The 23,174-nt window shown below is 40.5% G+C and overlaps 1 protein-coding gene across 6 annotated transcripts in view; it reads left to right on the top strand.

Annotated features, from left to right (window-relative positions):
• The window catches only part of HIVEP2 (HIVEP zinc finger 2), a 204,961-nt gene extending 187,895 nt beyond the window's left edge, over positions 1 to 17,066 (top strand). For all 6 annotated transcript variants that reach the window (XM_060616811.3, XM_060616807.3, XM_060616813.3 and 3 more), the window contains 4 exons: positions 2,800 to 2,975; positions 7,224 to 7,325; positions 8,110 to 9,005; positions 14,584 to 17,066. In XM_060616811.3, the coding sequence (XP_060472794.2) occupies positions 2,800 to 2,975; positions 7,224 to 7,325; positions 8,110 to 9,005; positions 14,584 to 15,408 (1,999 nt within the window). In that variant the 3' untranslated portion in view covers positions 15,409 to 17,066. The remainder of the gene's footprint in view (positions 1 to 2,799; positions 2,976 to 7,223; positions 7,326 to 8,109; positions 9,006 to 14,583) is intronic.
• Positions 17,067 to 23,174: the final 6,108 nt, after the last annotated feature.

Raw genomic sequence — 23,174 nt, 5'->3', positions numbered from 1 at the left:
ACTTTAAAGCATACTAATCACATTAGGGTGATTATGTTGTAACTAGCCTTATCTCTGCAATAGATCTGTAATTTACATGTTTCCATGAGCACGAATTGATTCCAGTTATAGTTGGAAGACCGAATAATGTTATCTATTTAATTATAAAATGTTGACTGTTTAGTGATATGAAATATCTATTTCCCACGTACATTTACCAGTTTGGAGATGAATTATTAAAATTGCTTTCCTCTTGGTTTCGGCCCCTTTGGATGTCAAGTATTTTCACCACTAAATCCACAATTGTATGGAGTCTTAAAGTGGGTCTTGATATTTTTTTGACATCCCTCATCTTTTAACACAAATGAAAACAAAATAGATGTTATCTTTCCTCAGAAACTGAGGTGTCCTTGTGAATGAATCCACACCCTCATGTTCAGTAGTCTTCCTAGTAGTGCACTTGTACTAGATGAGCAATACTTTATATTTGCTTTGGGGAACCCATCTCTCCTAATGAAGGACACAAGTGAAAGAGCATATATGAACATATTATTGCTGTGGTTTGATGATCCACAAGGACGGTGCCCATATATCATTTCTTCCCCCTTTCATTTCCCTGTGGTATGGGCTACATCACAGTCATTTCTTAATCTGTGACCCGACTTCTGCCTGGTGGTGACCAGGTGTTCATTCCAAGCAGTGTGCTACTGCCTCTTAGTTTGGTGATTGCAAAGTGATAACTTGAAAAAAGAAGTATAACTGACCACATTTTTAAGTGTGTATGTTCTTTATATTACCCAATTCCTAGGTTTAAACATACCTTTTGGGGTTTTTTCAAAATACGTTAATTCTTGTATTAAGTAGAATCTAAGGTCTGTAGACCTGTTGCACGGTAGATATTTTATTTTTACAGATTTTTCAAATATATAGTTTCATTTTGTACTGAATTTGACTGTCTACAAGTAGGTCAGCTAAGACATTAAAAATAAAATGATTAAAGCCCCTGGGTGGCTCAGTCAGTTAAGCGTCCAACTCTTGATCTCAGCTCAGATCTTGGTCTCAGGATGGTGAGTTCAGGCCCCCGTGTTGGCCTCTGCACTGGATGTGAAGCTTATTTAAAGAAAATAAAATAACATTATATTACTTGAAGATAAAATGCATTTCCCATCAACCGTGATGATGGGCTACACTAAGCTTAAGGTATCCTTCTGTGAAGAAAACTAGCTTTCTATAAATTTATTTGTTTTATTCTGTATTTCTTTGGTAATTTTATCTATTTAGGGACAGAGAATAGTGAAATTAAACGGTGAAAGATCTTTTGCATCCTGAGGTTCTTTTCTACTTTGTTACAGAAGACAACGTAAAATGAAACTTAAAGTTCAAGAAAGTTTTGAAGAACAAGTTGAGGTGGGAAGTTCCTTGTGACAGGGGAAAGATTTAATGAAAAAACATACAGAATTGACTATTCATATTTTTGATACTACTTAATTCCCACCTGGATTAGTAGTGACCAAAAAGTAAATAATGTTAACATTGAATAGCATCCATAAAAGAGTTAATATTTAAATATGTGGGTGGATTTTCTCTCTTAAAAATCCTTCGCTGGATTGGACGAATGAAGTTGAATTTTCATTTCTGAAAATACAGAAGTGTGCAATGCTCCTAGAATGTAAAAACAAACAAACAAACAAAAAACCCTATAAATCTAGTGCCTTTAAGTAAATCCACAGTGAATTAGGGCATTTTATATGTCAGTTTACATTTTGGAATTATAAAATGAGCCCCTTGAAAAGAATATCTTTCCAAGAATGACATCAGACCCATAATTCTAGCCTCACTTTGATTTAAAAGATAATGATATTCACTGAATTATTCAGTAGAATGTTACTGTACTCTATGATTGATCCTGTTCCATTGTAATCTGAACAAAATATGATAGTTGAGCCCTGGGTAGGTTTCTTCCATGGATTATCACAGTGAATACCTAAGATTTTGTTTATCTAATTGATTTGACTAAACTAGCTGACCTCAGATATCCTTTCAAACCTCTCTATTAAATTCTTCTGCAAACAAATGCAAATTTGGTTGAAAAATAGAATCTCTAGTTTTTATTATGTAACATAACAGTACCTACCAGAAGCTACTTGAAATTTGGACTCCACTTTAGTGCAAATTCATGGTCCTTGGGAAAGAGCGGATCAAATCTGTAGACAACAGTTGGTGAGCTCAGCTCAGCCCGTGTAAGCTAGAAATTTGGGAGGCACTCTCATGCCAGGATTGTAAAAATAGAGCAAAAACTTGCAATGAAGAATTCTATTATCGGTTTTACTTATTTTAGCATATTTACAGGCATGTGTGTGTGTGTGTCTGTTCTGCTTGCACGTCTTAGACGATGTAATGTTAACGGATGATATATGATGATTTGAATATGTTGGTATAACTTTTTGGATATTTCTTGTGTGGAGGCTGTACTAGAATCCAAAAGTAAGTAGTAAGGCACAACTCTGAAACTCTCTGAGGCTTATGGAAGTCCATTGGAATTGAACATCTATATCCCAAGTCCACATATCTTAATAGGGGGACCCATTCCATTTTGAACACCATGTAGAAAATTACATTTTGCTTACAGTGCCAATGTGTCATCTGGTTCTTTCAGGAATTTACTGCATAACCTTCTCAGGTTTCATAGAAGTAGGGTTGAATAATTGTTTGTAAAAGACCCTCATTAATAATTTGCCTCTCAAAAGATTTGCTTCTGGTCTGATTACATAAACCACTAAAGTATTTGAAAACACACTGCATTCCCTTTTTTCTAAACAGGTATAAGTCAAATGAAGATTATGTATATGTCAGAGGACGTGGACGTGGAAAGTACATTTGTGAAGAATGTGGGATTCGCTGTAAGAAGCCAAGCATGCTCAAAAAGCATATCCGCACTCACACTGATGTCCGGCCATATGTATGCAAGTTATGTAACTTTGCTTTCAAAACGAAAGGTACAATTATCATCTTTTTAGACGAGGACATACTTTTCTTATGGTCACTTTGGATTCTAAATACCATTTTATAACTGTTATTGAGAGTAAGACGGTTTTGTGAGTGAAATGTATTTTCTCCCTTATGTAAGTAATCAAAGGATACACATGAAACAGTAAGGCTTCTTTTATGACTTGAGTAAGAGCTGTAGACGTAGGGCCAGGCAAGTTGTTTCCGAAGGAAGTGGCTAAGAATTGCCCGGATTGTTATTGCTATTACTTCATGTTAGAAATGTTGTGCGGTCTAGATAATCTTTGCACCAGTATTGAAATACCACAGGGAGACAATCCATGCAGTAGTATTAGAAAAGCAAGGCAGCAGCTGGGAAGAAAACATGTGCCCATGGTCAGTTTCAAGATTATGAATAATGTAGAGACCCACAGACTCCCAGGTGGGCCCCTCCATCCACAGTTGCATTAATTATGCATAGAAATTTGATAGCTTGTGTTCCGTGTATTTATCAGCACAGAGACAATTTCTTACTCTCAGGCCACAACTGTGAATTTCATAATATCAGGACTTGCCTTAAAATGATATTCTTTCTTTTAAAAGAAAAATCTGTTGTTGCTTTTTTTACAGGTAGGTTTATATGAACATATACAAGAAGGTTGTTTTGATTATAGTTTCTTCATTTTATAAAATCAAGGAAACGTTCTTGATCCCAGTGTTCTCAGATTACAGAAGTAGCGAATTAGAGGGGGTTTGACTTTTGGAGAAGTACGTCTTACTGCTTGCTGTAGAAGTACTTTAGCTATCATGGATTTTTACCCCCTCATTAAGCTCGTATGATTTCCTATGTTTTAACTTTAAATTTGCATACCAGTTCCTCTGCTCCACTCCCCATCAAGAAAAATAATAATCAAATAAAATAATCTTTGGTAGGGAAATATGTACCAATTTTCTCCTATAGCCCAAATCCTAAATTGTCTTATTGGTTTGTCAGAAGTATAAATGTGTAGACTCCCAACATACCTGTTTCTTCTTTACTAAAAAGGTATCTGTAGGGGCGCCTGGGTGGCTCAGTGGGTTAAGCGGCCGACTTCGGCTCAGGTCACGATCTCGCGGTCCGTGGGTTCGAGCCCCGCGTCGGGCTCTGTGCTGACAGCTCAGAGCCTGGAGCCTGTTTCAGATTCTGTGTCTCCCTCTCTCTGACCCTCCCCCGTTCATGCTCTGTCTCTCTCTGTCTCAAAAATAAATAAACGTTAAAAAAAAAAAATTTAAAAATTTAAAAAAATTTAAAAAAATAAAAAGGTATCTGGAATACAGGGGATGCTTTCTTTGAAGGCAGATAAAGGAGGGGGAAGTGTTCATTTGCATTTCAAAAGAGGTAAACATAAGGTCCTTTAAATACCATCCTCCTTTGTACAACCTAGCCTTTTATTTAGAACTTCACTGAGAGACTCCCTAGGACAGAAGAAAATATAAACTTTGGTTCTATAACCTGCAAATCCGCCAGTCATTACAACTGCTTTATCTTCACGGGGTACAGGAGTTTGCTGTGTGAGACGCTGGGTGACGGGAATGGCTGTGTGAGACGCTGGGTGACGTAACACCACATTTCTAGGTTTTTAAAAATCAAATTAAATTTGGCTCTGCGTCATTGCCATGGAGTTTTAGCAGGAAATCATTTATTCTTGGTCATTATTGGAGTTTCCTTGTCACCCTTCAAGAATGTGTAAATGTCTCAGAATCTTAAAATGAGCAAAATGTCCGGGGGAACCCCTCGAATTTTCAGTTGAAGTAACTGTTGTCCCACCCCAAGCCCTGTGAGCACAGACCCTCAGTGCTCTCAGAGGACCAGCACCTATGGAAGTCACGCCTGCCCACTCCTTCAAGGGCCCTGCCTAGCCAGCCCCTTCCCCCTCCTTGCTAGAATCCCTTCGGAAGCTCAAGACTTAGGTCAACCAAAGCCAGAGTGGAGTTGTTTCAGAGCCAGATTTCTAACCGTTGCAGGATGCTTTTTACCTCAATATCCAGGGTTCTTTGTCTCGCCTGTTTGAAGAATGAAGAGGTAGACACAGAATAAAATGAGCAGCAGGCAAAAGTTTATATAGGTGATCAGAAAGTAATAGCATGAAAGCTCTCTTTGCAGAGAGGGGGCATTCAAAAGTGAATGCGCACGACAATAGGCAAGGGTCCTCGTTTCTAAGGTTCTGTTCAGGCCCTCCTTCCCTTCCCCCTTGTTCCTTCTCAGGTTTTACCGTTATTGGCTGGATAACTCTAGGTGCTGGGTTGTCCATTCCTGATTGGCTCCTTTCCATTGTATGAGGGGTGGTCTCTGGCCATACCATTCCTTGTGGTTCATTCATCATTTTACGGTCTACTTAAAACTTTTGTCAAATCCCTGAGGGCAACCTGAAGGAGAGTAGGTGGTGTCTGTTACATTCTTAAGAGGGACCTTATGCCTGAGGGGCTTTGCTATGGTCAGACGCTCCCAACATTGTTCCAAAATATGTGTTTTTCCCCACCCTAGGACCTCAGGTCCTAATCTTTCCCTCTCTGCCTATTTTATCCTATCTTTTCCCATCATATAACTCCAAACCTACCCTGAAGATGAGAGCCCAAAGCCTGACTGCCTATTGAAGTGGAGAAAAGAGAGAAAAATAGAGGAGAAACACATATCAAGATCTAAATATACGATCTTGACAACCTAACACCCAGCCACATACACAGATTACATGTACCCTTGCAGAAACAGGTGATTTCCATTAATTTATATATTCATTATATATATAAATTATATATATTCTGATATATTCATTAATTTATAGATTTAGGAATTCTTGATGATCTGTCTATAAAAATGTTGGCGACCAGTGTGCCCGGGTGGCTCAGTCGGTTAAGCGTCCGATTTTGGCTCAGGTCATGATCTCGCCATTCACGGGTTTGAGCCCTGTGTTGGGCTCTGTGGTGACAGCTCGGAGCCTGGAGCCTGCTTCAGAATCTGTCTCCCTCTCTCTCTGCCTCTCCCCCATTCGTGCTCTGTCTCTGTCTCTCAAAAATAAATAAATAAATATATAAATATGTTTGAGATCTTTAAAATATTTTTAGACAATTAATAGCAGTAGGGGTCCGGAAATATTTTTATATTTGGAGTTACCAAAATAGCACGTAAAATTCATAGGTATATAAGCAATAAGTAAAATACTAAGTAAATAAAGTAATATAAGTAAAATAATAAACAACAGTGTCCTGGTTAGGATTGTGGCTCATATATCACATTACTGATAGGCTAAACAACTCTACAAGGGAACAAACTATTTTCGCAGGCTAAGAGTTTCCACTTAGATTCAGTAAGCCTATTCTTAAAAATAAAGCATTTACTGGTACATTGTTACAGCATCATGAAAGGGCACAGATAATAATATGGCGCTTACAATTGAACTGGTTCCTGCGTGTCTTTGGATAAGTTATATACATGACATGGACTGAGATAGGTAGATAGATAGATAGATATAAAGATAAAGATAGAGATACACATATAATTTCATAGATCCTAGGTCAAAGGTTGACAGAAAACCTTTCTTTTTCCTTAAAACAATGGGAGTTTCAAGATAAATAGGGAATATTGTAGAACTTTAGAAACTGCTGTCGTAAAGTTTGCTAACGTATACCAGACAGATAGATGCTAAACACTGAGTATAATGTTCCCTATAAGTAGTTAGCTAAGTTATTTGTATGGATCTTTGAATTTGTCTACAAGGTTGGCTTTCAGATAAGGTTGCATAATTTTTTCTTCTGACCAGTGAGAAGCCTGGGAGGTTGATCCAAATCTGATCACTGCCAAAAGTCTGGGGTCCAGGATGTGTTGATAAGAATGTTTGATCTGAACTTTCTCTAAGATGTGTGACCCGGCTTATGTCACCGTGTTTGTATGGAAGCCTAGGAGGCTGGCCCATTTGAGCCTAAGATATTAGATCTCTTCTCAGTCAGGAAAGTCTGGGATTCCCAGTCTTGGCTGGGAGCCTACTCTTGAAAAGGTATGACCCTATGCTACAAGTCCTCTGGAATGAGGGAGACTTGAGATTAGGCCAAAGTTCTGAGTGGTTGATATGTTCAGGAACCAGGTTGTTCCTCCTAAGTTCAGGACAAAGGGTGGTGGGTAGACACAAATCTATGCTATTTCAAATTAGTTCATTTCTAATTTGGGAACAATCATCACCTTCTTGTCATCAAGTAATTCCTCCTTTTTTGCCTGTGTTTTCTAGGAAACCTAACGAAGCATATGAAATCTAAAGCGCACATGAAGAAATGCTTGGAGTTGGGAGTTTCAATGACATCAGTGGATGATACAGAAACGGAAGAAGCAGGTACTTCAAAATTTAGTTGACTGACTCTTCACTCTGCACACTGGAGCTTTGTGCCTGGGGTGGCAAAACAAGTTTTGATGTTTAAGAAAACCTGATCACATTGCATTTTATTAAATATGAAATAGAGAAAGGAATCTGACATGTTGCATTGCTTACAACATACCGGGAAGAAATAAATCCATTTCAGTTCTAACTGAAAGGGATAAAAAGGCCTCACTATAAAAACACTTCTATCTAGAATCGTAAAGCAAATCTAATTATACTTGCATTGTGACAGGGATTTAGATTTTATGAAACTTTGGGGAAACTTGAAAAGCAATTTAATGTATTATTATTCCTATCAAGAGGAAAAGAAATCCATCATTAATCTGAATAGAAAACCTGAGGTCAGTCAGGATTCCTGAGATATATCACTTTTATGTAAGTTTATATCCACAGAGACAGGTCTTCACTTTCTTTTTCTTCCAGCCTCATCAGTAGCAGCATTATCCATCCCCATTTGTTGAGGGTTTTCTATGGGCTGTGTGACGTCTGAGACATAAGGTGTCACTCTAGAGTTCTTTTGTTGGGTGGGGATGAGTCGGATTAGTTATTAAAAGACAAGAACCCGTGTAAGGTCTCCCACCCGGATGAGTCCCCAGTGAGTATTAAAGGAGTTCAGAGATGGAACCGTCTCTTGGGGCTGCAGGGTTGGAGGAAAGCTTTTGGGAAGAGATGGGGTCCAAATTAACCCCTAATCTTGACATTTCAACCTTGATCTCCACTATCTGTTCAATTGTTTCAGAAACTATGGAAGATTTGCACAAAGCAGCTGAGAAGCATAGCATGTCCAGCATTTCAACTGATCATCAGTTCTCAGATGCTGAAGAATCGGATGGTGAGGATGGAGATGATAATGACGAAGATGATGAAGATGATGATGACTTCGATGATCAGGGAGATTTGACACCAAAAACAAGATCAAGAAGCACCAGTCCTCAGCCTCCTAGATTCTCATCCTTGCCTGTGAATGTTGGCGCCGTGCCACATGGAGTTCCTTCAGAGAGTTCCCTGGGGCATTCTTCATTGATCAGCTATTTGGTCACTTTGCCAAGTATTCAGGTTACTCAGCTGATGACGCCAAGTGACTCATGTGAAGATACTCAGATGACAGAATACCAGAGGTTATTCCAGAGCAAAAGTACAGACTCAGAACCGGACAAAGACAGGTTAGACATACCTAGTTGTGTGGATGAAGAGTACATGTTGTCTTCGGAGCCCAGCTCCTCTCCGAGGGACTTCTCACCCTCAAGCCACCATTCCTCACCAGGATATGACTCTTCACCCCGTCGAGAGAATTCACCAAAGAGGTATCTGATACCCAAAGGAGATGTATCACCCAGAAGACATTTATCACCTAGGAGAGATCTGTCACCCATGAGACACCTTTCACCAAGAAAGGAAGCTGCGTTGAGAAGAGAGATGTCACAAAGAGATGTTTCACCAAGAAGGCATCTGTCCCCAAGGAGGCCGGTGTCACCTGGGAAAGATATCACGGCAAGAAGAGACCTCTCTCCCAGAAGAGAACGAAGATACATGACCACCATAAGAGCGCCATCTCCCAGAAGGGCTTTATACCATAACCCACCATTGTCCATGGGGCAGTATTTGCAAGCAGAACCAATCGTATTGGGGCCTCCTGTAAGTATGATTAGCTTTCTCTTTCTCACGTCTAAAGCCAAAGCATATTGGAGCCTCTTGATAATACACTAGTGTGAAATTTGCTATAACATGGGTGTCTCTCATGGGGAGTGGTGAACTTGGTTACTGAAAACAACAGGAAGACATTTTCTCACATGCTGTTGTCGCTAACATGGCTGTGACATTACCCCAAGTGTAGTAATGCATCAGAGCAGTAGTGTTTCCAACCGGGAATAGGTGAGGCTTTTCTAAATGCTTTCTAAGCTTAACTGATGACGGGCATGAGTTGAAACCTTTACACGAGTAGGAAAGGTGAAGTCTTTGGAATGACATGGCTACATAGACACATACTCTCAGGGACATTTGGGTGTTAGTTATAGAACTTTGCCGAGCAAGGGTCAGCCATTAGTGTTAGCTTTCGATACCTTTTTTTTTCTTAAATAAACTCATCACCTTGCCCGCAGTGAGTGGACATGTGAAGCTGGTGAGTGACTGGGAGAGGAGAAAGTGACCTCCTTGGTGTATTGTAAGTCAAAGGCATGAACCTATCTGCTTTTCTTGCCATTACTACTACCTTCTGCTACCAAATGCACTTGCTCAGTGAGATGGTGAACCGAAAGTTTAGAGAGCCCAGGGAGAAAGCTTCAGAGAGTTCTATGGTATGCGCTCATTATAAGTTTAAATAACAACAGTAACAATCATGGGTTAAATTTAGGTAGTAGGTCTAATGCAAATCCATAAAAAAGCATCTGTCCTGCCTCATTCCGTGCCCTGGCAGACCTTGATGTGTCTCAGTTTGTATGGGAATTTTTTTAAATGAATGAAGCAGACACTCAGCATAGACAGATGAATGATACCTTTTGAATTTCTAAGCTTTAAATGTATTTTTGTTTTCTGGTCTCTACTTTTTGCTGTTCTCTCTTTGCTCAAGGGTTTCTATTGTGCGGCTCAGCACTGTCCTGCCAGCCAAAGGCACTATCCCCTTCCAGCTCTGTCTTCTCACTGCCCTGGCGGCCAGGTTCTTCCCTCTCGTTGCCTTTTTGCCACCTTGAGTCATGAGCTTAGGTTATCATTTTTAAACTTCAGGAAAGGTCCCTGCTGCAATCCACTCCCCTTCCTCCAACACCCTCTTTTCACAACTGGATACCAACTTAATCTCTATGGTGCAAGTACTGCAGAAACACACATGCGATCAAGACGTAATTTATTTCCCAAGATAATGAATTAGCAAGCTAAGAAAAAAAGGTGCATTTCCACAGGTTTTTGTGTCTTGGTGGGGTGTTAAGTAGAAAAGAGGGAGCTTCTGAAGTTAATGCCACTGTGGCATACAGAGTCATAGATTCACAAATCTGACACATGCCAGGATATCACATGGGGTATAAAATGCTTTCTCTGGTATAGAGCAACGATGTTGGCAGAGCATGTACGATGAGACTCTCCTGTACTGGCCTTGGCCAGGTGGACTGAGACTAGGGTATTTGTGAAAATTTGGGGCATGTTTAGTCAACTGTAGTGCCAAAAATAATAGCCTTTAGTGTCAACACACCATGGTTATTAAAAACTAACAGCAACTAACTCAGTCAACCCGGGCAAAGGAATTGAAGGGAGTGGACTAACAAAGTTCATCTAAATTTTGGACATATGACCAGAAAGTTAGGAGGAGATTGGCTTTATTAGTCATTGAGTTTGCAACCAATTGTTTTTTTATACTGATTCACCTGGATATTCAGTACAAATATTCAACTTTACCATTTATGAAGGCCTCTATTACTCAGCTCAATTATCTTTAGAGCATTTATGGCCTGCTGCTTTGTTCACGTGATATGAGGGACTAGATCAGGGAACGCTCTCTGAAGAAGGGGCAGTTGGTCCAAAGCACTTCCCATTTAATGTTTTATCACACCATTTTTGAAGGGCAGAGGAAGATGTTTATCTTTTAGTGCTGTGTGAACAAGATTTTTGTTGCCAGGGCAAAACAGAATTGATGAGAGTATGAGAAGTAGCAATCTTCTGGTTGCTCTATTGAATGAGTGCTGCACCTTGTCTGAATAATGTTGAAAATACTAAATTAGAGTAGCCCTAAAAACAAACGGTTTTCATGGAAATTCTCTTAGAAATACCTTGTCTTGTTGCTTAACATTGGCCAAGAACTAATAGGTCAGTGACTGTGGCATGAAAGGATCTTCTAGTCCAGCACGGCACACTCATCCTGTGGTTCAGTTTGGAGTGGGAGTACCTAGCGAGCAGGTTTGTAGGAGATGAAACTCCCTCATTGGAATCCTACTTCCCTGCTGTGTCTGCCCTTATGCTTTCAGTTTAATTTTAATATAGATAGATGATAGATGATAGATAGATAGATAGATGATAGAAAAGGAAGAAATGGAGGAAGGAAAGGAGGAAGGAAGGGGAAAAGAAAAGAAACGAAACAAAAAGAAAAGAAAAGAAAAAAGAAAAGGAAGGGAGAGAGGGAGGAAGGAAAGAAAAAAGAAAGAAGTGGGAAAGAAAGGGAGGAAGAAAAGAGAAGAAAAGAAAAGAAAAGAAAAAAGAAAAGCAGTGAAAAGGGAGGGAAGGTAAGAGTCTTTCTCATCAGCAAATATTTTTGAAGGTCGAATACGTGTGGCTCAAGGATGATGATGAAAAATTTTTATGGTTTCTGGCCTCATCTTTTTTAAACAAAAAATTTCCTATTCCATTTTTAAAGTTTAAGTAGATAAATTAGCAACAAAGAGAAAGGAAGATGTGTCCTAGTTTCCAGTATGTAGTATAGAAGAACACTGTGCCTGGTCACAGAGTCGACATTCAGTTCTGTCCCTTGCTATCTGCGTGATCTTGAGCGAGTCACTTAACCTCTCGGCCACAGTTTCTTGATCTGCTTGTGGCCGCAGGGAGGCGGGCTGAGCAGATTTCCGTCCTTGAAAGAATTTGCCATTCAGCTTTGCGGAATGCTGTGAACTGACAGCCTCCTGCTGTTCCTGCCATCAGGACAGGCTTCAGTTTTCAAACTGAGGCTATACTCTCCCCTGCAGCCCCCAGCCAGTGACGAGCCTGGATCAGTCCCAGCCGAGCACCTGCTTCCTCTCCTCTCTACCTTCACACGTGCAGTCAGCTCCCCTGCCTCCTCCTCCCCGCACTGAACTACTTGCACTCCTACCTCCTTCTTTGCGTTTGCTTCCAGAGCACCTCCTGACACTCTTGAAAAGATGAGGGGTAACAGAGCTGGGACAGGGAATACATATACGTACACATAATACAACCCACACCGGTTCGTTATTCCCATTTCCAAATCAAGGTATTTCTCACCAAGATTGAAGATGAGAGTTTGTTCACAATATCACAATGATAAGGTTCAGATTACAAAATAGGGCTGCAAAAAAGGTAGAGAAGTCTTACTGAGAGCTTCTTTGGAGGGTGAAATGGGCGAATGCAGGGACAGAAGCTGTGTGGCGAGGCCTGGTAACGTTTAGAGCAGTGCAAGTACTGACATGGTAAAAATTCTACTTTCAGGCGGACTTCTGTGGTTGTAATCATTAATTGCTGGTCAGTAAAGATCTGAGTCTTTGGGGATTGAGGTTCATTTGATTATCTTCCAAGATTATTATTCTAAGTATCCCAGTTCTTCCACCGCAATTGGTGTTTGTTGTAGGAAACATGCCATTTTCTAGATTAGAGCAAAGGTGGGAGGGATTTATTGTTGTTGTTGCTGTTGTAGCAGCATTTAAATAACTCTCATACTGTAAAATTCTCACCTTCTTTAACTTGTGGGGTTCTTGTGATTATAGGATGGATGATTTCATTTCTTCCTCTACACTTCCAGGACAATTCATTTGTTTCTAGCTTGAATAAGGCGTAGCCCCAAACAGGGTAAGGGCCTAGCATGGCACAGAGTGACAGAGATAATGCATAATTTATAGTTCCCAGGCTGGTCTCACAGTCTAAATAGAACTGGATGAATCATTAATGGTACAGAGCATACCTTGAGCTTGAGAAACATCCTTGAAATGAATTAGAACTTTTTTTTTTCTCTCTCTCTCCTGGATTTCCACCATGCTTGATAGGTTTATATTTATCTGATTTTAAGTTCCCCCCAAAATAAAATAAACTGAGTACCTTTTAAAGATGCCAGTCCATTGAAAGGGTGAATCTCAGAAATTGAAACCTGATAAGCTCTTGCAAGCCTGATAATCTCGTAGTCAAGCGGTGTTTCTCTACAGAAGCAATTACAGAAAATAAGTTCTCTTTCAGGACTGGGACCGTGAAATCTGGAATTCTCGCCCCCAGTTGTCAGTGTCCTAATTCATTAATTGCCAAGAAGACATTTAAATGAAAATAATAACATAAAAAGAAGATATTAACGCCTAATAATCTTTGGTTCCCAACTGTGTAGTCGAATATGAGTTGTAAATGCTTGACATTTAATATTAACTACTTTGATGGATAGTTACCTTACAGAAACTGGCCCTGATTTATCACTTGATAAAGGAGCTGGTCTTCCTTCCAGCTAGGGTGCCTCTTGAGAAGGAATTTATTCCTTTAAACCAATGTCTTGCACATTGTAGGAACCAGTTTGTCTATCACCACTATCTTATCATCTGCTCTGTGGAAATTAAAAAAAAAAAAAAAAAAAAGGCAGTTTTCAGACTTGTCATTCCAATTATACTCATCAACACTTAAAAAAATATTAAAAATCTTCCCAGTATATAAACAGATGGCAATCTTTTTACTTCCTTTTGAATTTAAAAACCTACTATTAGCATTTTTTGCTCAGCAAACTTTTTCTGGTAATTATCCATTATTTTCTTTTTATAAAAAACCAAACAACAACAAAAAACCAGAACTGAAATGTGTCTCTGTACCTAGTGGAAAACACACTGCATGTTTTATCATATTTAGAAACAAAAGTAAATTGGGGTGCCTGGGTGGCTCAATTGGTTAAGCATCTCACTCTTGGTTTCTGCTCAGGTCATGTTCGAGTCCCGCATCAGGCTCTGCACGGACAGTGCGGAGCCTGCTTGGGATTCTCTCCCTCTGTCTCTGTTCCTTCCCTGCTTGTACTCTCTCTCTCTCTCTCTCTCTCTCTCTCTCTCTCTCAAAGTACATAAATAAACTTAAAAAAAAAAAAAAAAGTAACTTTTCACAGACCAACACCTTCATCCCAGGATTCTAAAAACTGAGTGGTCTCTTGTATCATAAAAAGTGAAAAATCGGGGCGCCTGGGTGGCGCAGTCGGTTAAGCGTCCGACTTCAGCCAGGTCACGATCTCGCGGTCCGTGAGTTCGAGCCCCGCGTCAGGCTCTGGGCTGATGGCTCGGAGCCTGGAGCCTGTTTCCGATTCTGTGTCTCCCTCTCTCTCTGCCCCTCCCCCGTTCATGCTCTGTCTCTCTCTGTCCCAAAAATAAATACAAAACGTTGAAAAAAAAAATTAAAAAAAAAAAGTGAAAAATCAATAAAGGGATGAGGGAGTTTTAAAATGTTCTGAACGAGTGAGTGAGTGAGTGAATAACTGTGTGAATGAGATAACTTGATGTAAGCATGAAGAGTATTGGGTCCTAAACGTCGTACTCTCTGCTTCCTCGCACAGAATTTAAGAAGAGGGTTACCTCAGGTTCCTTACTTCAGTCTCTATGGAGACCAAGAAGGTGCTTATGAACATCCAGGCTCCAGCCTTTTCCCTGAGGGTCCTAATGACTATGTCTTCAGTCATCTTCCGCTCCACTCTCAGCAACAAGTGAGAGCTCCTATCCCCATGGTGCCAGTTGGTGGGATCCAAATGGTTCACTCCATGCCGCCGGCCCTTTCCGGTTTACATCCTCCACCCACATTGCCTCTGCCAATGGAGGGCTCTGAGGAGAAGAAAGGAGCTTCCGGGGAATCCTTCCCTAAGGATCCCTATGTCCTTTGTAAGCAGTACGAGAAAAGATCTCCTCACGTTTTGCAGTCATCTGGTCCACCTAGCACACCCTCTTCTCCTCGGCTATTGATGAAACAGAGCACTTCGGAAGACAGCCTAAATGCAACAGAGAGGGAACAGGAGGAAAATATACAGACTTGTACAAAAGCCATTGCCTCTCTCCGGATTGCCACAGAAGAGGCCGCTCTGCTTGGGGCAGATCAGCCAGCACGGGTGCAGGAACCCCACCAGAAACCCTTGGAAAGTGCACATGTTAGCATTAGACACTTTAGTGGACCTGAGCCAGGTCAGCCCTGTACCTCAGCCACCCACCCTGACTTGCATGATGGTGAAAAGGACAATTTTGGTACATCACAGACTGCATTAGCTCACTCCACGTTTTACAGCAAGAGTCGTGTGGATGACAAACAGCCGGGCTTTCCCAGCAGCAAAGAGCTACCTTCAAGCACAGAGGGAGGCAATGAGCCTTCATCAGAGAAGAGTCAACTACATTGATCTAAGATGCATGGAGACTTTCATTTCCACATTTCCCCATTTTGTTTTTGGTTTTGTTTTTCTAGAAATAGAGGTAATCAAGTTTATAGCATGCCTGTCTTAAGTTACAGTAGTTTGCTATTATATATACTTTTGTTATATCAAAAGAATTAGGTAAATTAACAAGTCACCATGAGCCTGACCAAAACAAAATTTGAAATTAACCTATTGGGTCTGGTACTTTTAAAACTGTACAGATGTTTGTGCCTTTTCTTTACTTTGCTTATATTCTTATAAGCATTTTTTAGCAGTAATTTGTACATATTTTAGAATTTGTGTATCTGCTTTGTAATAAATGTAATTTCTTTCCTTTTTTGGACACTTGGATCTAAATGATGTAAAGCAAAACAGCATCAATATATATGTGAGGTTGCACTAAAACATATTTTTATATGATTAAAACTGAACAGCTTTTATGTACAGCTCTGATTCTGTAATACTAATATTTATTTACTTTGTTTCATAAATTGTACATTTTTTTCTTAATGTTGTGGATTGCTTTTCTATGTGAAGCATGGGATTTACTGTTGCGTAACTAGAACAAAAATGTATATTGTAAACAAGATATTTAAACTAGAGTATCTTATTCTGCACTTATGCATTAGTTAAAAAAAGAAGATAAAGGATGTATCAGTCAGTTCTTAACTCTTGTACATTTTTTTTGTCTCTTGTTTGCCGGATTGACTATGACTTAAGCGCTGATTGTGATTTTAAACTTATAGTACCGTAAAGCATTAAAGTAAACAATGTGCTATTGTGAGTTTTTTCAAAGCTTTATAAATCAGTTATAAATAATATTAAAAGTATTTGGTCTTATGTGAACATGTTGATCTATATACTCATCTAAAAATATGGGAAAACATTCCGCCCCATGTAAATATGTACAAGTGCATCACTGGTACAATTTTATGTAACTCAGTTGGACACTAGGTTGCCACAGACCTATGCTAGGGTGTCTTTAAAAATTAAAGTGACAAAGCACATGGGACTGTGTAGAGCTTGGTTATCGGCCGGCCCGGTGGCTTGGCAGGCAGTGCTGTGCGCTGCCCGTGGAAAAGACCTGGGCTTACAGATCTCCTTGGTTCTTGCTGCACAAGATGGTGACCAGAACTAAGGCTGCTCTGGAGGGGATGTGTTTGGACTTGAGGGTTAGGAGTGGACCCGGGGAAGGGGCACGGAGACCTCTCAGCAGCCTTTCCTCTCAGCCGGTCCACATGGTAACAGGGTTGGCATCAGCTTTAGGGGAAGCCACTTCACCCTCTTGAAGAGGGGAAGAGGGTCAGGCTCCTGGCTATCTCAGGGGGAACGGGGACAAGAAGCTTTCCAGGGAAAAGAATTTGTGGGAGGATGATGTCTTTTGTACACAACATTCAGTATGGGCTTTGGTTAGCGTGGAGGTGGGCAGAGCCTTTGTTTGTAGGTCCGGAAGAATGGAAGAAAGGGAGGGGGTACAACAACACGTGTGCATACACGCACATGTGTGTGCATGCACACATACACACACACAATCTGGGTTATCTTTGTGCTATATAGTGGATTATAATTCTGTGAAACCAAGTTTGTATATTGAATTACATTAAGGAGTGTTCTTTAAAAAGAGAAATAAATATACAATTACATGCTTGAGGTGTCTAGTTTTTAATGTGTTGTTTTACATTTTAATTTCTCAATTTTGTTGCTAAAGAAATTTTGATGCCACCAACATACCATCTGTGCTTTTAATTGCTAGGCTTTGCCCATTCTGAGGTATGCTGAGCATGACTGCTTTTCACAAGTGAGAAGACAGTCATTGGCTTCCATATGTCATTCGATTAGGACAGAGAGTGGTCACCACGGTGTGAGCTCTAGAAACGCAGTCACCGGATTCTAAGTGTGGGCATGGACAGAATACATTGCATCTGCAAATAGTCATGAATAAATCAGACGATAATTTCCTCTTCTGCCTCCCTCTCAGTATGCATACATATCTGAAATTCCACTGGGGAATTCTCCTTATTTTTGCTGAGATGACTGAAGGCAAAAACCAACTGAAATAAATATACCATAAGATGTCCACAAATCACAGTTCTTTACTACAAAAGAATAGAACCTTTTAACGAAAGTGGAAGCTCATTAACGATCAAAATCTATCAGCAGTTCCAGTATAAAAGTCTCAAATTAGAGGATTTGCAATTTAACCTGTGTTGTTTTATGAGCCAGAGCGTCTTTTAAAATTACGTTTTATAAAAGTGAATTAAAGGTCAACACAAGCAGCCAGCCTAAAATCAGTCTCTCACTGAGGAAAAAAAAAAACAAACCTGAACTATTGAATTACGTAGGGTGATTTGTGTGCCTTACTGCTCACTGGGGCGTGTGCGTGTGTGTGTGTGTGTCTGTGTGTGTGTGTGTGTGTGTGTGTGTATGTGTGTGTATGTGTGAACCCAGGCCAAATGAAATCACTCTTTGTTTCCTCCTTTATCTAATTTATGTCTTGTATTCACTCATTCATAAAACGGTTTTTGAGTGCCTACTATGAACTGGCTACTATGATGGGCTCGGAGGATGATGAAAGTATTCCTGCCATCAAGGAACTCCAGTAAAAGGCAGGACGTGCACATGAGTATGTGTAATATGGTGTTATAGCTAAAAAAAGATGGCATATTTGGTGTGCTTTGTTGTCACAAAGGGGAGAGCACCTACCCTGCCAATAATGGAAGGAAGGGCAGGACAGGCTTCATCACAGAGGTGGCCTTGGAACAGATCCTTGAAATAACAGATTGACTTGTTCAACAGATAAATTCTCATCACCTACATTAAGACACTGTTCTCCGTGCAAGTTGTACAGTACTGCACAAAACAAATTAAGCTCTTGTCTTCATGGAGTTTATATTCTAGTAGAGGTGCATTTAAATAAAAGCTGGGGAGGGACATGTTAGATGATCAAGGATGTGTAACGCAGAGAGTAGGTAAAAAGCAAGATGGAGCTAGCTCCCTGAGTACGTGATCGGGTAGTACGTGCTTAAGCCAGAAAGACACATTGAGGTCCAATTTCTTAATCCAGCCTGAGGACATCAGATCTGGCTTTATAAGCTATGGGGAGCTGAGCCAAGGAAGGATTGAAGCAAGAAAGTGGCATTGCCATTGCTAGTGCTGTTCTTATTTAGAAAAAAAAAAAAAAAATCACCGGGGAAGCCATGAAGACGGTGGATTTGAGGCAGGAAGAGTGGAGGCAGGGGACCAGTTAGGAGATTTATGAAGTTGTGTCATTTCCTTGGAAACGATGGCAGCAACGATCCAAGAAGACGATGGGGTCATGGAGAAAGAAGGGACAGTTTTGCTCAATGAATAACTGATGATAACTAGTGACTAATTTGGTGTCTGGGATGAGAGAGATGGGACAGGTGAAGACGACCAGAGTTCTTCATTGGGCAGTGGCAAGAGGGTGGTGTCCTTAGCCGCCAGAGAGGATTTGTACCCGACGCAGATAATGAAATGAGCTCCCTAAGCAGTTTAGAATGAGTTCAGTCTCAAGAAAGACCTAAGCTGGAGACTAGTTTGTCACTTCTTGTCACTTATTCATAGCTGAGAGTGCCGAATCGAGGAAATCACTCAGGGCATACAGAGGGAATGAAGAGGGTGTCTGAGGACCTCCAAAGGGAGGACAGGCAACCTGGAGTGAACCACGAAGATGCATCTCAGATGGCAGCACATCTCAAGTGCTGAGCTCTACCTAAACCTGATTTTTGAAAATCGGATTTCCATAAATTCTCCAAGACAATTTCTAGAAAGCAAAACCTGAAGAGCGCCGCTTTTGAGGCCAACTCTAGTTGTGGCATTATAACGTGATGGTATTTCCTTAGCAGCATCATGGCAGCTTTATTACTAAATCATCAATTAGAGGTCATTAAGCTAACCTGTCATTTACAAATGCCTCTCCAAAGCCCGTGCTTCAAGAAGTGAGGTGAAGTTTCCAAGGAGAAATAGGTTGTTTGCTGAGGAACCAAGGCTAACACCAAGCTCCTCCAGCAGCCTGTCCAGACTTCCTTAATGAAGTTTCTGATTACTTACGTTGCTCTCATTTAGATCAATATTACGATCACACCCGTTGACTGAAAATGCTATAGTTGGATGACCTCGGAGTAATATAAGCAGCACCAAATCCATTTCTGCCCTGGATAACCAAGGGTATTATTAGCTTGGAATATGTTACTAAATATGGTTGGATCTACTTTGCCACAGTATAATTCCCCCCTCCCCCCCAGGGACCATTGGTATCATTTAAAGCATGAAAATATTCCTATTGGTTCCTGAGTATAGAGAAATCTATGCTCACCCCTACTCTATATTCATTAATAAACCTGGTTTGGCCATGTGACAGGGAAAATGACAGAAAAATTTTCATTTGGGATTAAAAAGTGCCAAAGATTAACAAGCAGAAGGTACAGCTCTCAATTTTCTAGAACTCTTTATGGATCATTTTATGAGTACGTATCTATTGCTTAGCAGTAATTAGAACCACATTCAGAAATACATGCTGGTCATTAAGATGAATCAAACCATCAGATTCTCTCTTCATTCACCAAATACCTAAAATGTATTTCAAATTCAGGTATAAGTCCCTGACATGTTTTATATTTCAAGTAGATTCCAAACTTTGTTATCTTGTTGAAATATAAGTTTCTGGTCTGATGCAAATAAAATTTCAGGAAAAAAAAAGTAGCATGATTAATGATACCTTTTATTAACTCTTTAAAAATTATGTTAATGGGGGTGTCTGGGTGGTTTGGTCAGTTAAGTGCCTGACTCTTGATTTCAACTCAGGTCATGATCTCATAGTTGTGGGACCTAAAGCCCCACATTGGGCTCTGTGCTGGGCGTGGAGCCTGTTTGGGATTCTCATTCTCTCTCTCTCTCTCTCTCTCTCTCCCTATGTTCCTCCCTTGCTCACTCTCTTTCTCAAAAAAATCAGGGAATGGGTAAAATATTCTAAAATAAAAACTTTTCTATTAAGAAATGCTTTAGCAGTTATATAATAATATCAGTGATTGATTCATGTCTCCAAAGCACAATGAAAAGCTCAAAGTGTTTTGTGGGTAATTAAGAGAGGAAAAGTGAAAAATGTGCAACAGGGCTTCTCCAATGGGGGCAAAACGTGGGATGACCCGAATAACTGTGGTGCTGCTTGCATATAGCACGGCAGCAGGAGCCTGGGGTACTTCACTCTGAGCACCTGATCTGCCGATGGAAATCTTCATCCACACAGGTATTGCCCATTTGCAGCCATATGCCCAGTGCTGGGAACAGCAAGGACCATGGAAATCATTTCATCTTGAGCACCATCATCCTTAAGGAGAATCTATCTCGAGTTCTACGTCTGATTACAAGACAGCAACCATCAATTCTGGTAATAACATTTGTCATGATTGAGGGTAGTGGTGACTTGAGACTCTGCAGAGTCTAACTCGTTAGCCTTGAGTCAGTTCTTTTTGTACAATGTAGGAAAAACTGTACCCACAAACTGCTTGTGGTTTGGGGCCCCAGTCCCTGGGATTGGAACTGCATCCCTACACGAAAGTGTTTTAAGTTAATGCTGGTAAGAAAGATGTACTGGCCCTGTTTCAAGTGCTTTCATCTATTTCCTCATTTAAAAGTCCCCAAACTGAGAGAAATAATTTTCTTAAGTTTACACAGCTACTAAGTGGTTGGGTTCTAGAGTAGCACTGTCCCATGGAACCTTGTGCAATGACAAAAATGTTCTATACCTGAGCTTTCTAATGCAATCATCTAGCTCCAGCTGCCTGTGGCTATTGACCGCGTGAAGTGTGGTGAGTGTAATTGAGAGACTGGGTTTGAAATTTTACCTATTTATACTTATTTTAATCTTTAGTAGCCACGTGTGGCCAGTCGGTCCTAAATGGGACAGCCCCGCTTAAGAGACTCCCCACGTATCTTCAGCACAAGCTATACCCTGCACTTCTACCTGCGTTCATTCATTTCATAAATATTGAGCTCCCATCATGTGCCAAGCTCTGTTCTTGGTATTGGATATGTATCAGCGAACAATAAAAACAAAACAAGACGTCTGCTTTCACAGAACGGTGTTCAGTGCTTACTATTAAATATCTAGCTAAGGAATTTGGTGATGCGGTCCTATCAATTCCTCCTCTTTCTATTGAGTTTTGGACCTTGGAACTCACCCAAGAGGTAACAGCCAAACCATAATTTTATGAAGGGGTAGACAGGCTCGCTATTGGTGAGTCCTCTCTTTCCTGCTGGAAATCACTGTCAAAAGCAAGGATACAGATACATCATATCCTCCGGACTGATGTGGAGCCTTCCACCTCCTGCCTTAGCCTAAAGGCCCACCCTCCAGTGGGCTCAAGAGAGATGTGTCCAGGCTCAAACAAGGGTCCTGGCTCAGCCACAGCTTCCACACAAGTAGTAGAGATCTAGGGGAAAGAGCTGTCCTCCTCTAGGCCCTGGAAATCCCACTTTCCTTTTCTGCTTACTACATGTAAGCAAATAGGAGGGGGGCAGAAAAGAGTCAGCATAGGGGTTTTGTCTTGAAGTCATAGGACAGCTCTGCCATTTTCACTCCCAAATGAAGGGAACAGAGGGAGAGAAGAAATGGAGGGTGTTCCTTTCTCTCCCTGAGATGCCACGCTGACTCCTAAGTGAGAAACCTAGGCTGGGGCGGGACGGGGCGGGGCGGGGGGGAAGGCTTCCCTTTCCACTATTTCCCGTTGTTCCAAGTAGCCAGATGTACGGACGACCACATTGTGAACTTTCCCCTCTTGGAGTAAACCCACCATCATCAAGGACCCTCTCTCCCAAAACACATTCTATGATGTTATCTATTCTCTTGAAACCGGTGAGATTATAAATCGAGTGATATTCAACCAAAACAAATACATTAAATAAAATAACTGCATCTTAGGTGAAAAAATCAGACCATGCAGCCTTTTCTGGAGAGAATTAAGCTCATCAGGAAATGATTTGAGCAACTATTTTCTCAAATCTCCCAAGTAGAGTACATAACTAGGACCATCCTGATGCATAGGGTAGAAGTTAATTCATTACACACAATGGATGCCCTAGGGCATTACGCCTACTATTCTGACAGAACCCTGTTTGTAAAGAGGTGGATGGTAGAATGTTCCCCAACTCAGTGAAAGCCCCATCGCATTGTCAAATCTGGCTTACCAGAAGTTATGTATTGACTATCACAGGAAAGCATAAAATTATCTCAAACTGCACTTGAAATGTGGCTAGTTTGAATTGATATGTGCTATAAATGTAAATTGTATGCCAGATTTTGAAGACATAGCATAAGGAGAATGCCAAAATATCTCATCTATAATTTTTCATATTGATAATATGTTGAAATGATTCAATTTTGGATATAGTAGGTAAAATAAAATGTTATTACGATTGATTTCCCATGTTTCCCTTTCTAAGTATTGGTACAGAAAATTGAAAATTATATATGTGGCTCACATCCTACTTTTGCATGACGCTGAGGAGATAATAAATCTGGTGGGGTGGGGGGAGAGAGCTCAGCGAGGAAGTCATTTCCAGAATTAAGGCAGGAGATGATGGTAGCTTTTCCTTTTGCCTTTTTTTTTTCTTTTTGGAAAAAAAATTGCTCTGTATCAGTGGTTCACAGCCCTGTCAACCCATGCCACCTTCCTTTCCTGATACATATTTTATAGGGCTTCTTCAAAATTTTCAATATAACATCCTAACTG

The sequence above is a fragment of the Panthera onca genome, chromosome B2 (assembly GCF_046562875.1).
Source record: "Panthera onca isolate mPanOnc1 chromosome B2, mPanOnc1 haplotype 2, whole genome shotgun sequence".
Taxonomy (NCBI): Eukaryota; Metazoa; Chordata; class Mammalia; order Carnivora; family Felidae; genus Panthera; species Panthera onca.
This window is presented reverse-complemented; position numbering and strand designations above follow the sequence as displayed.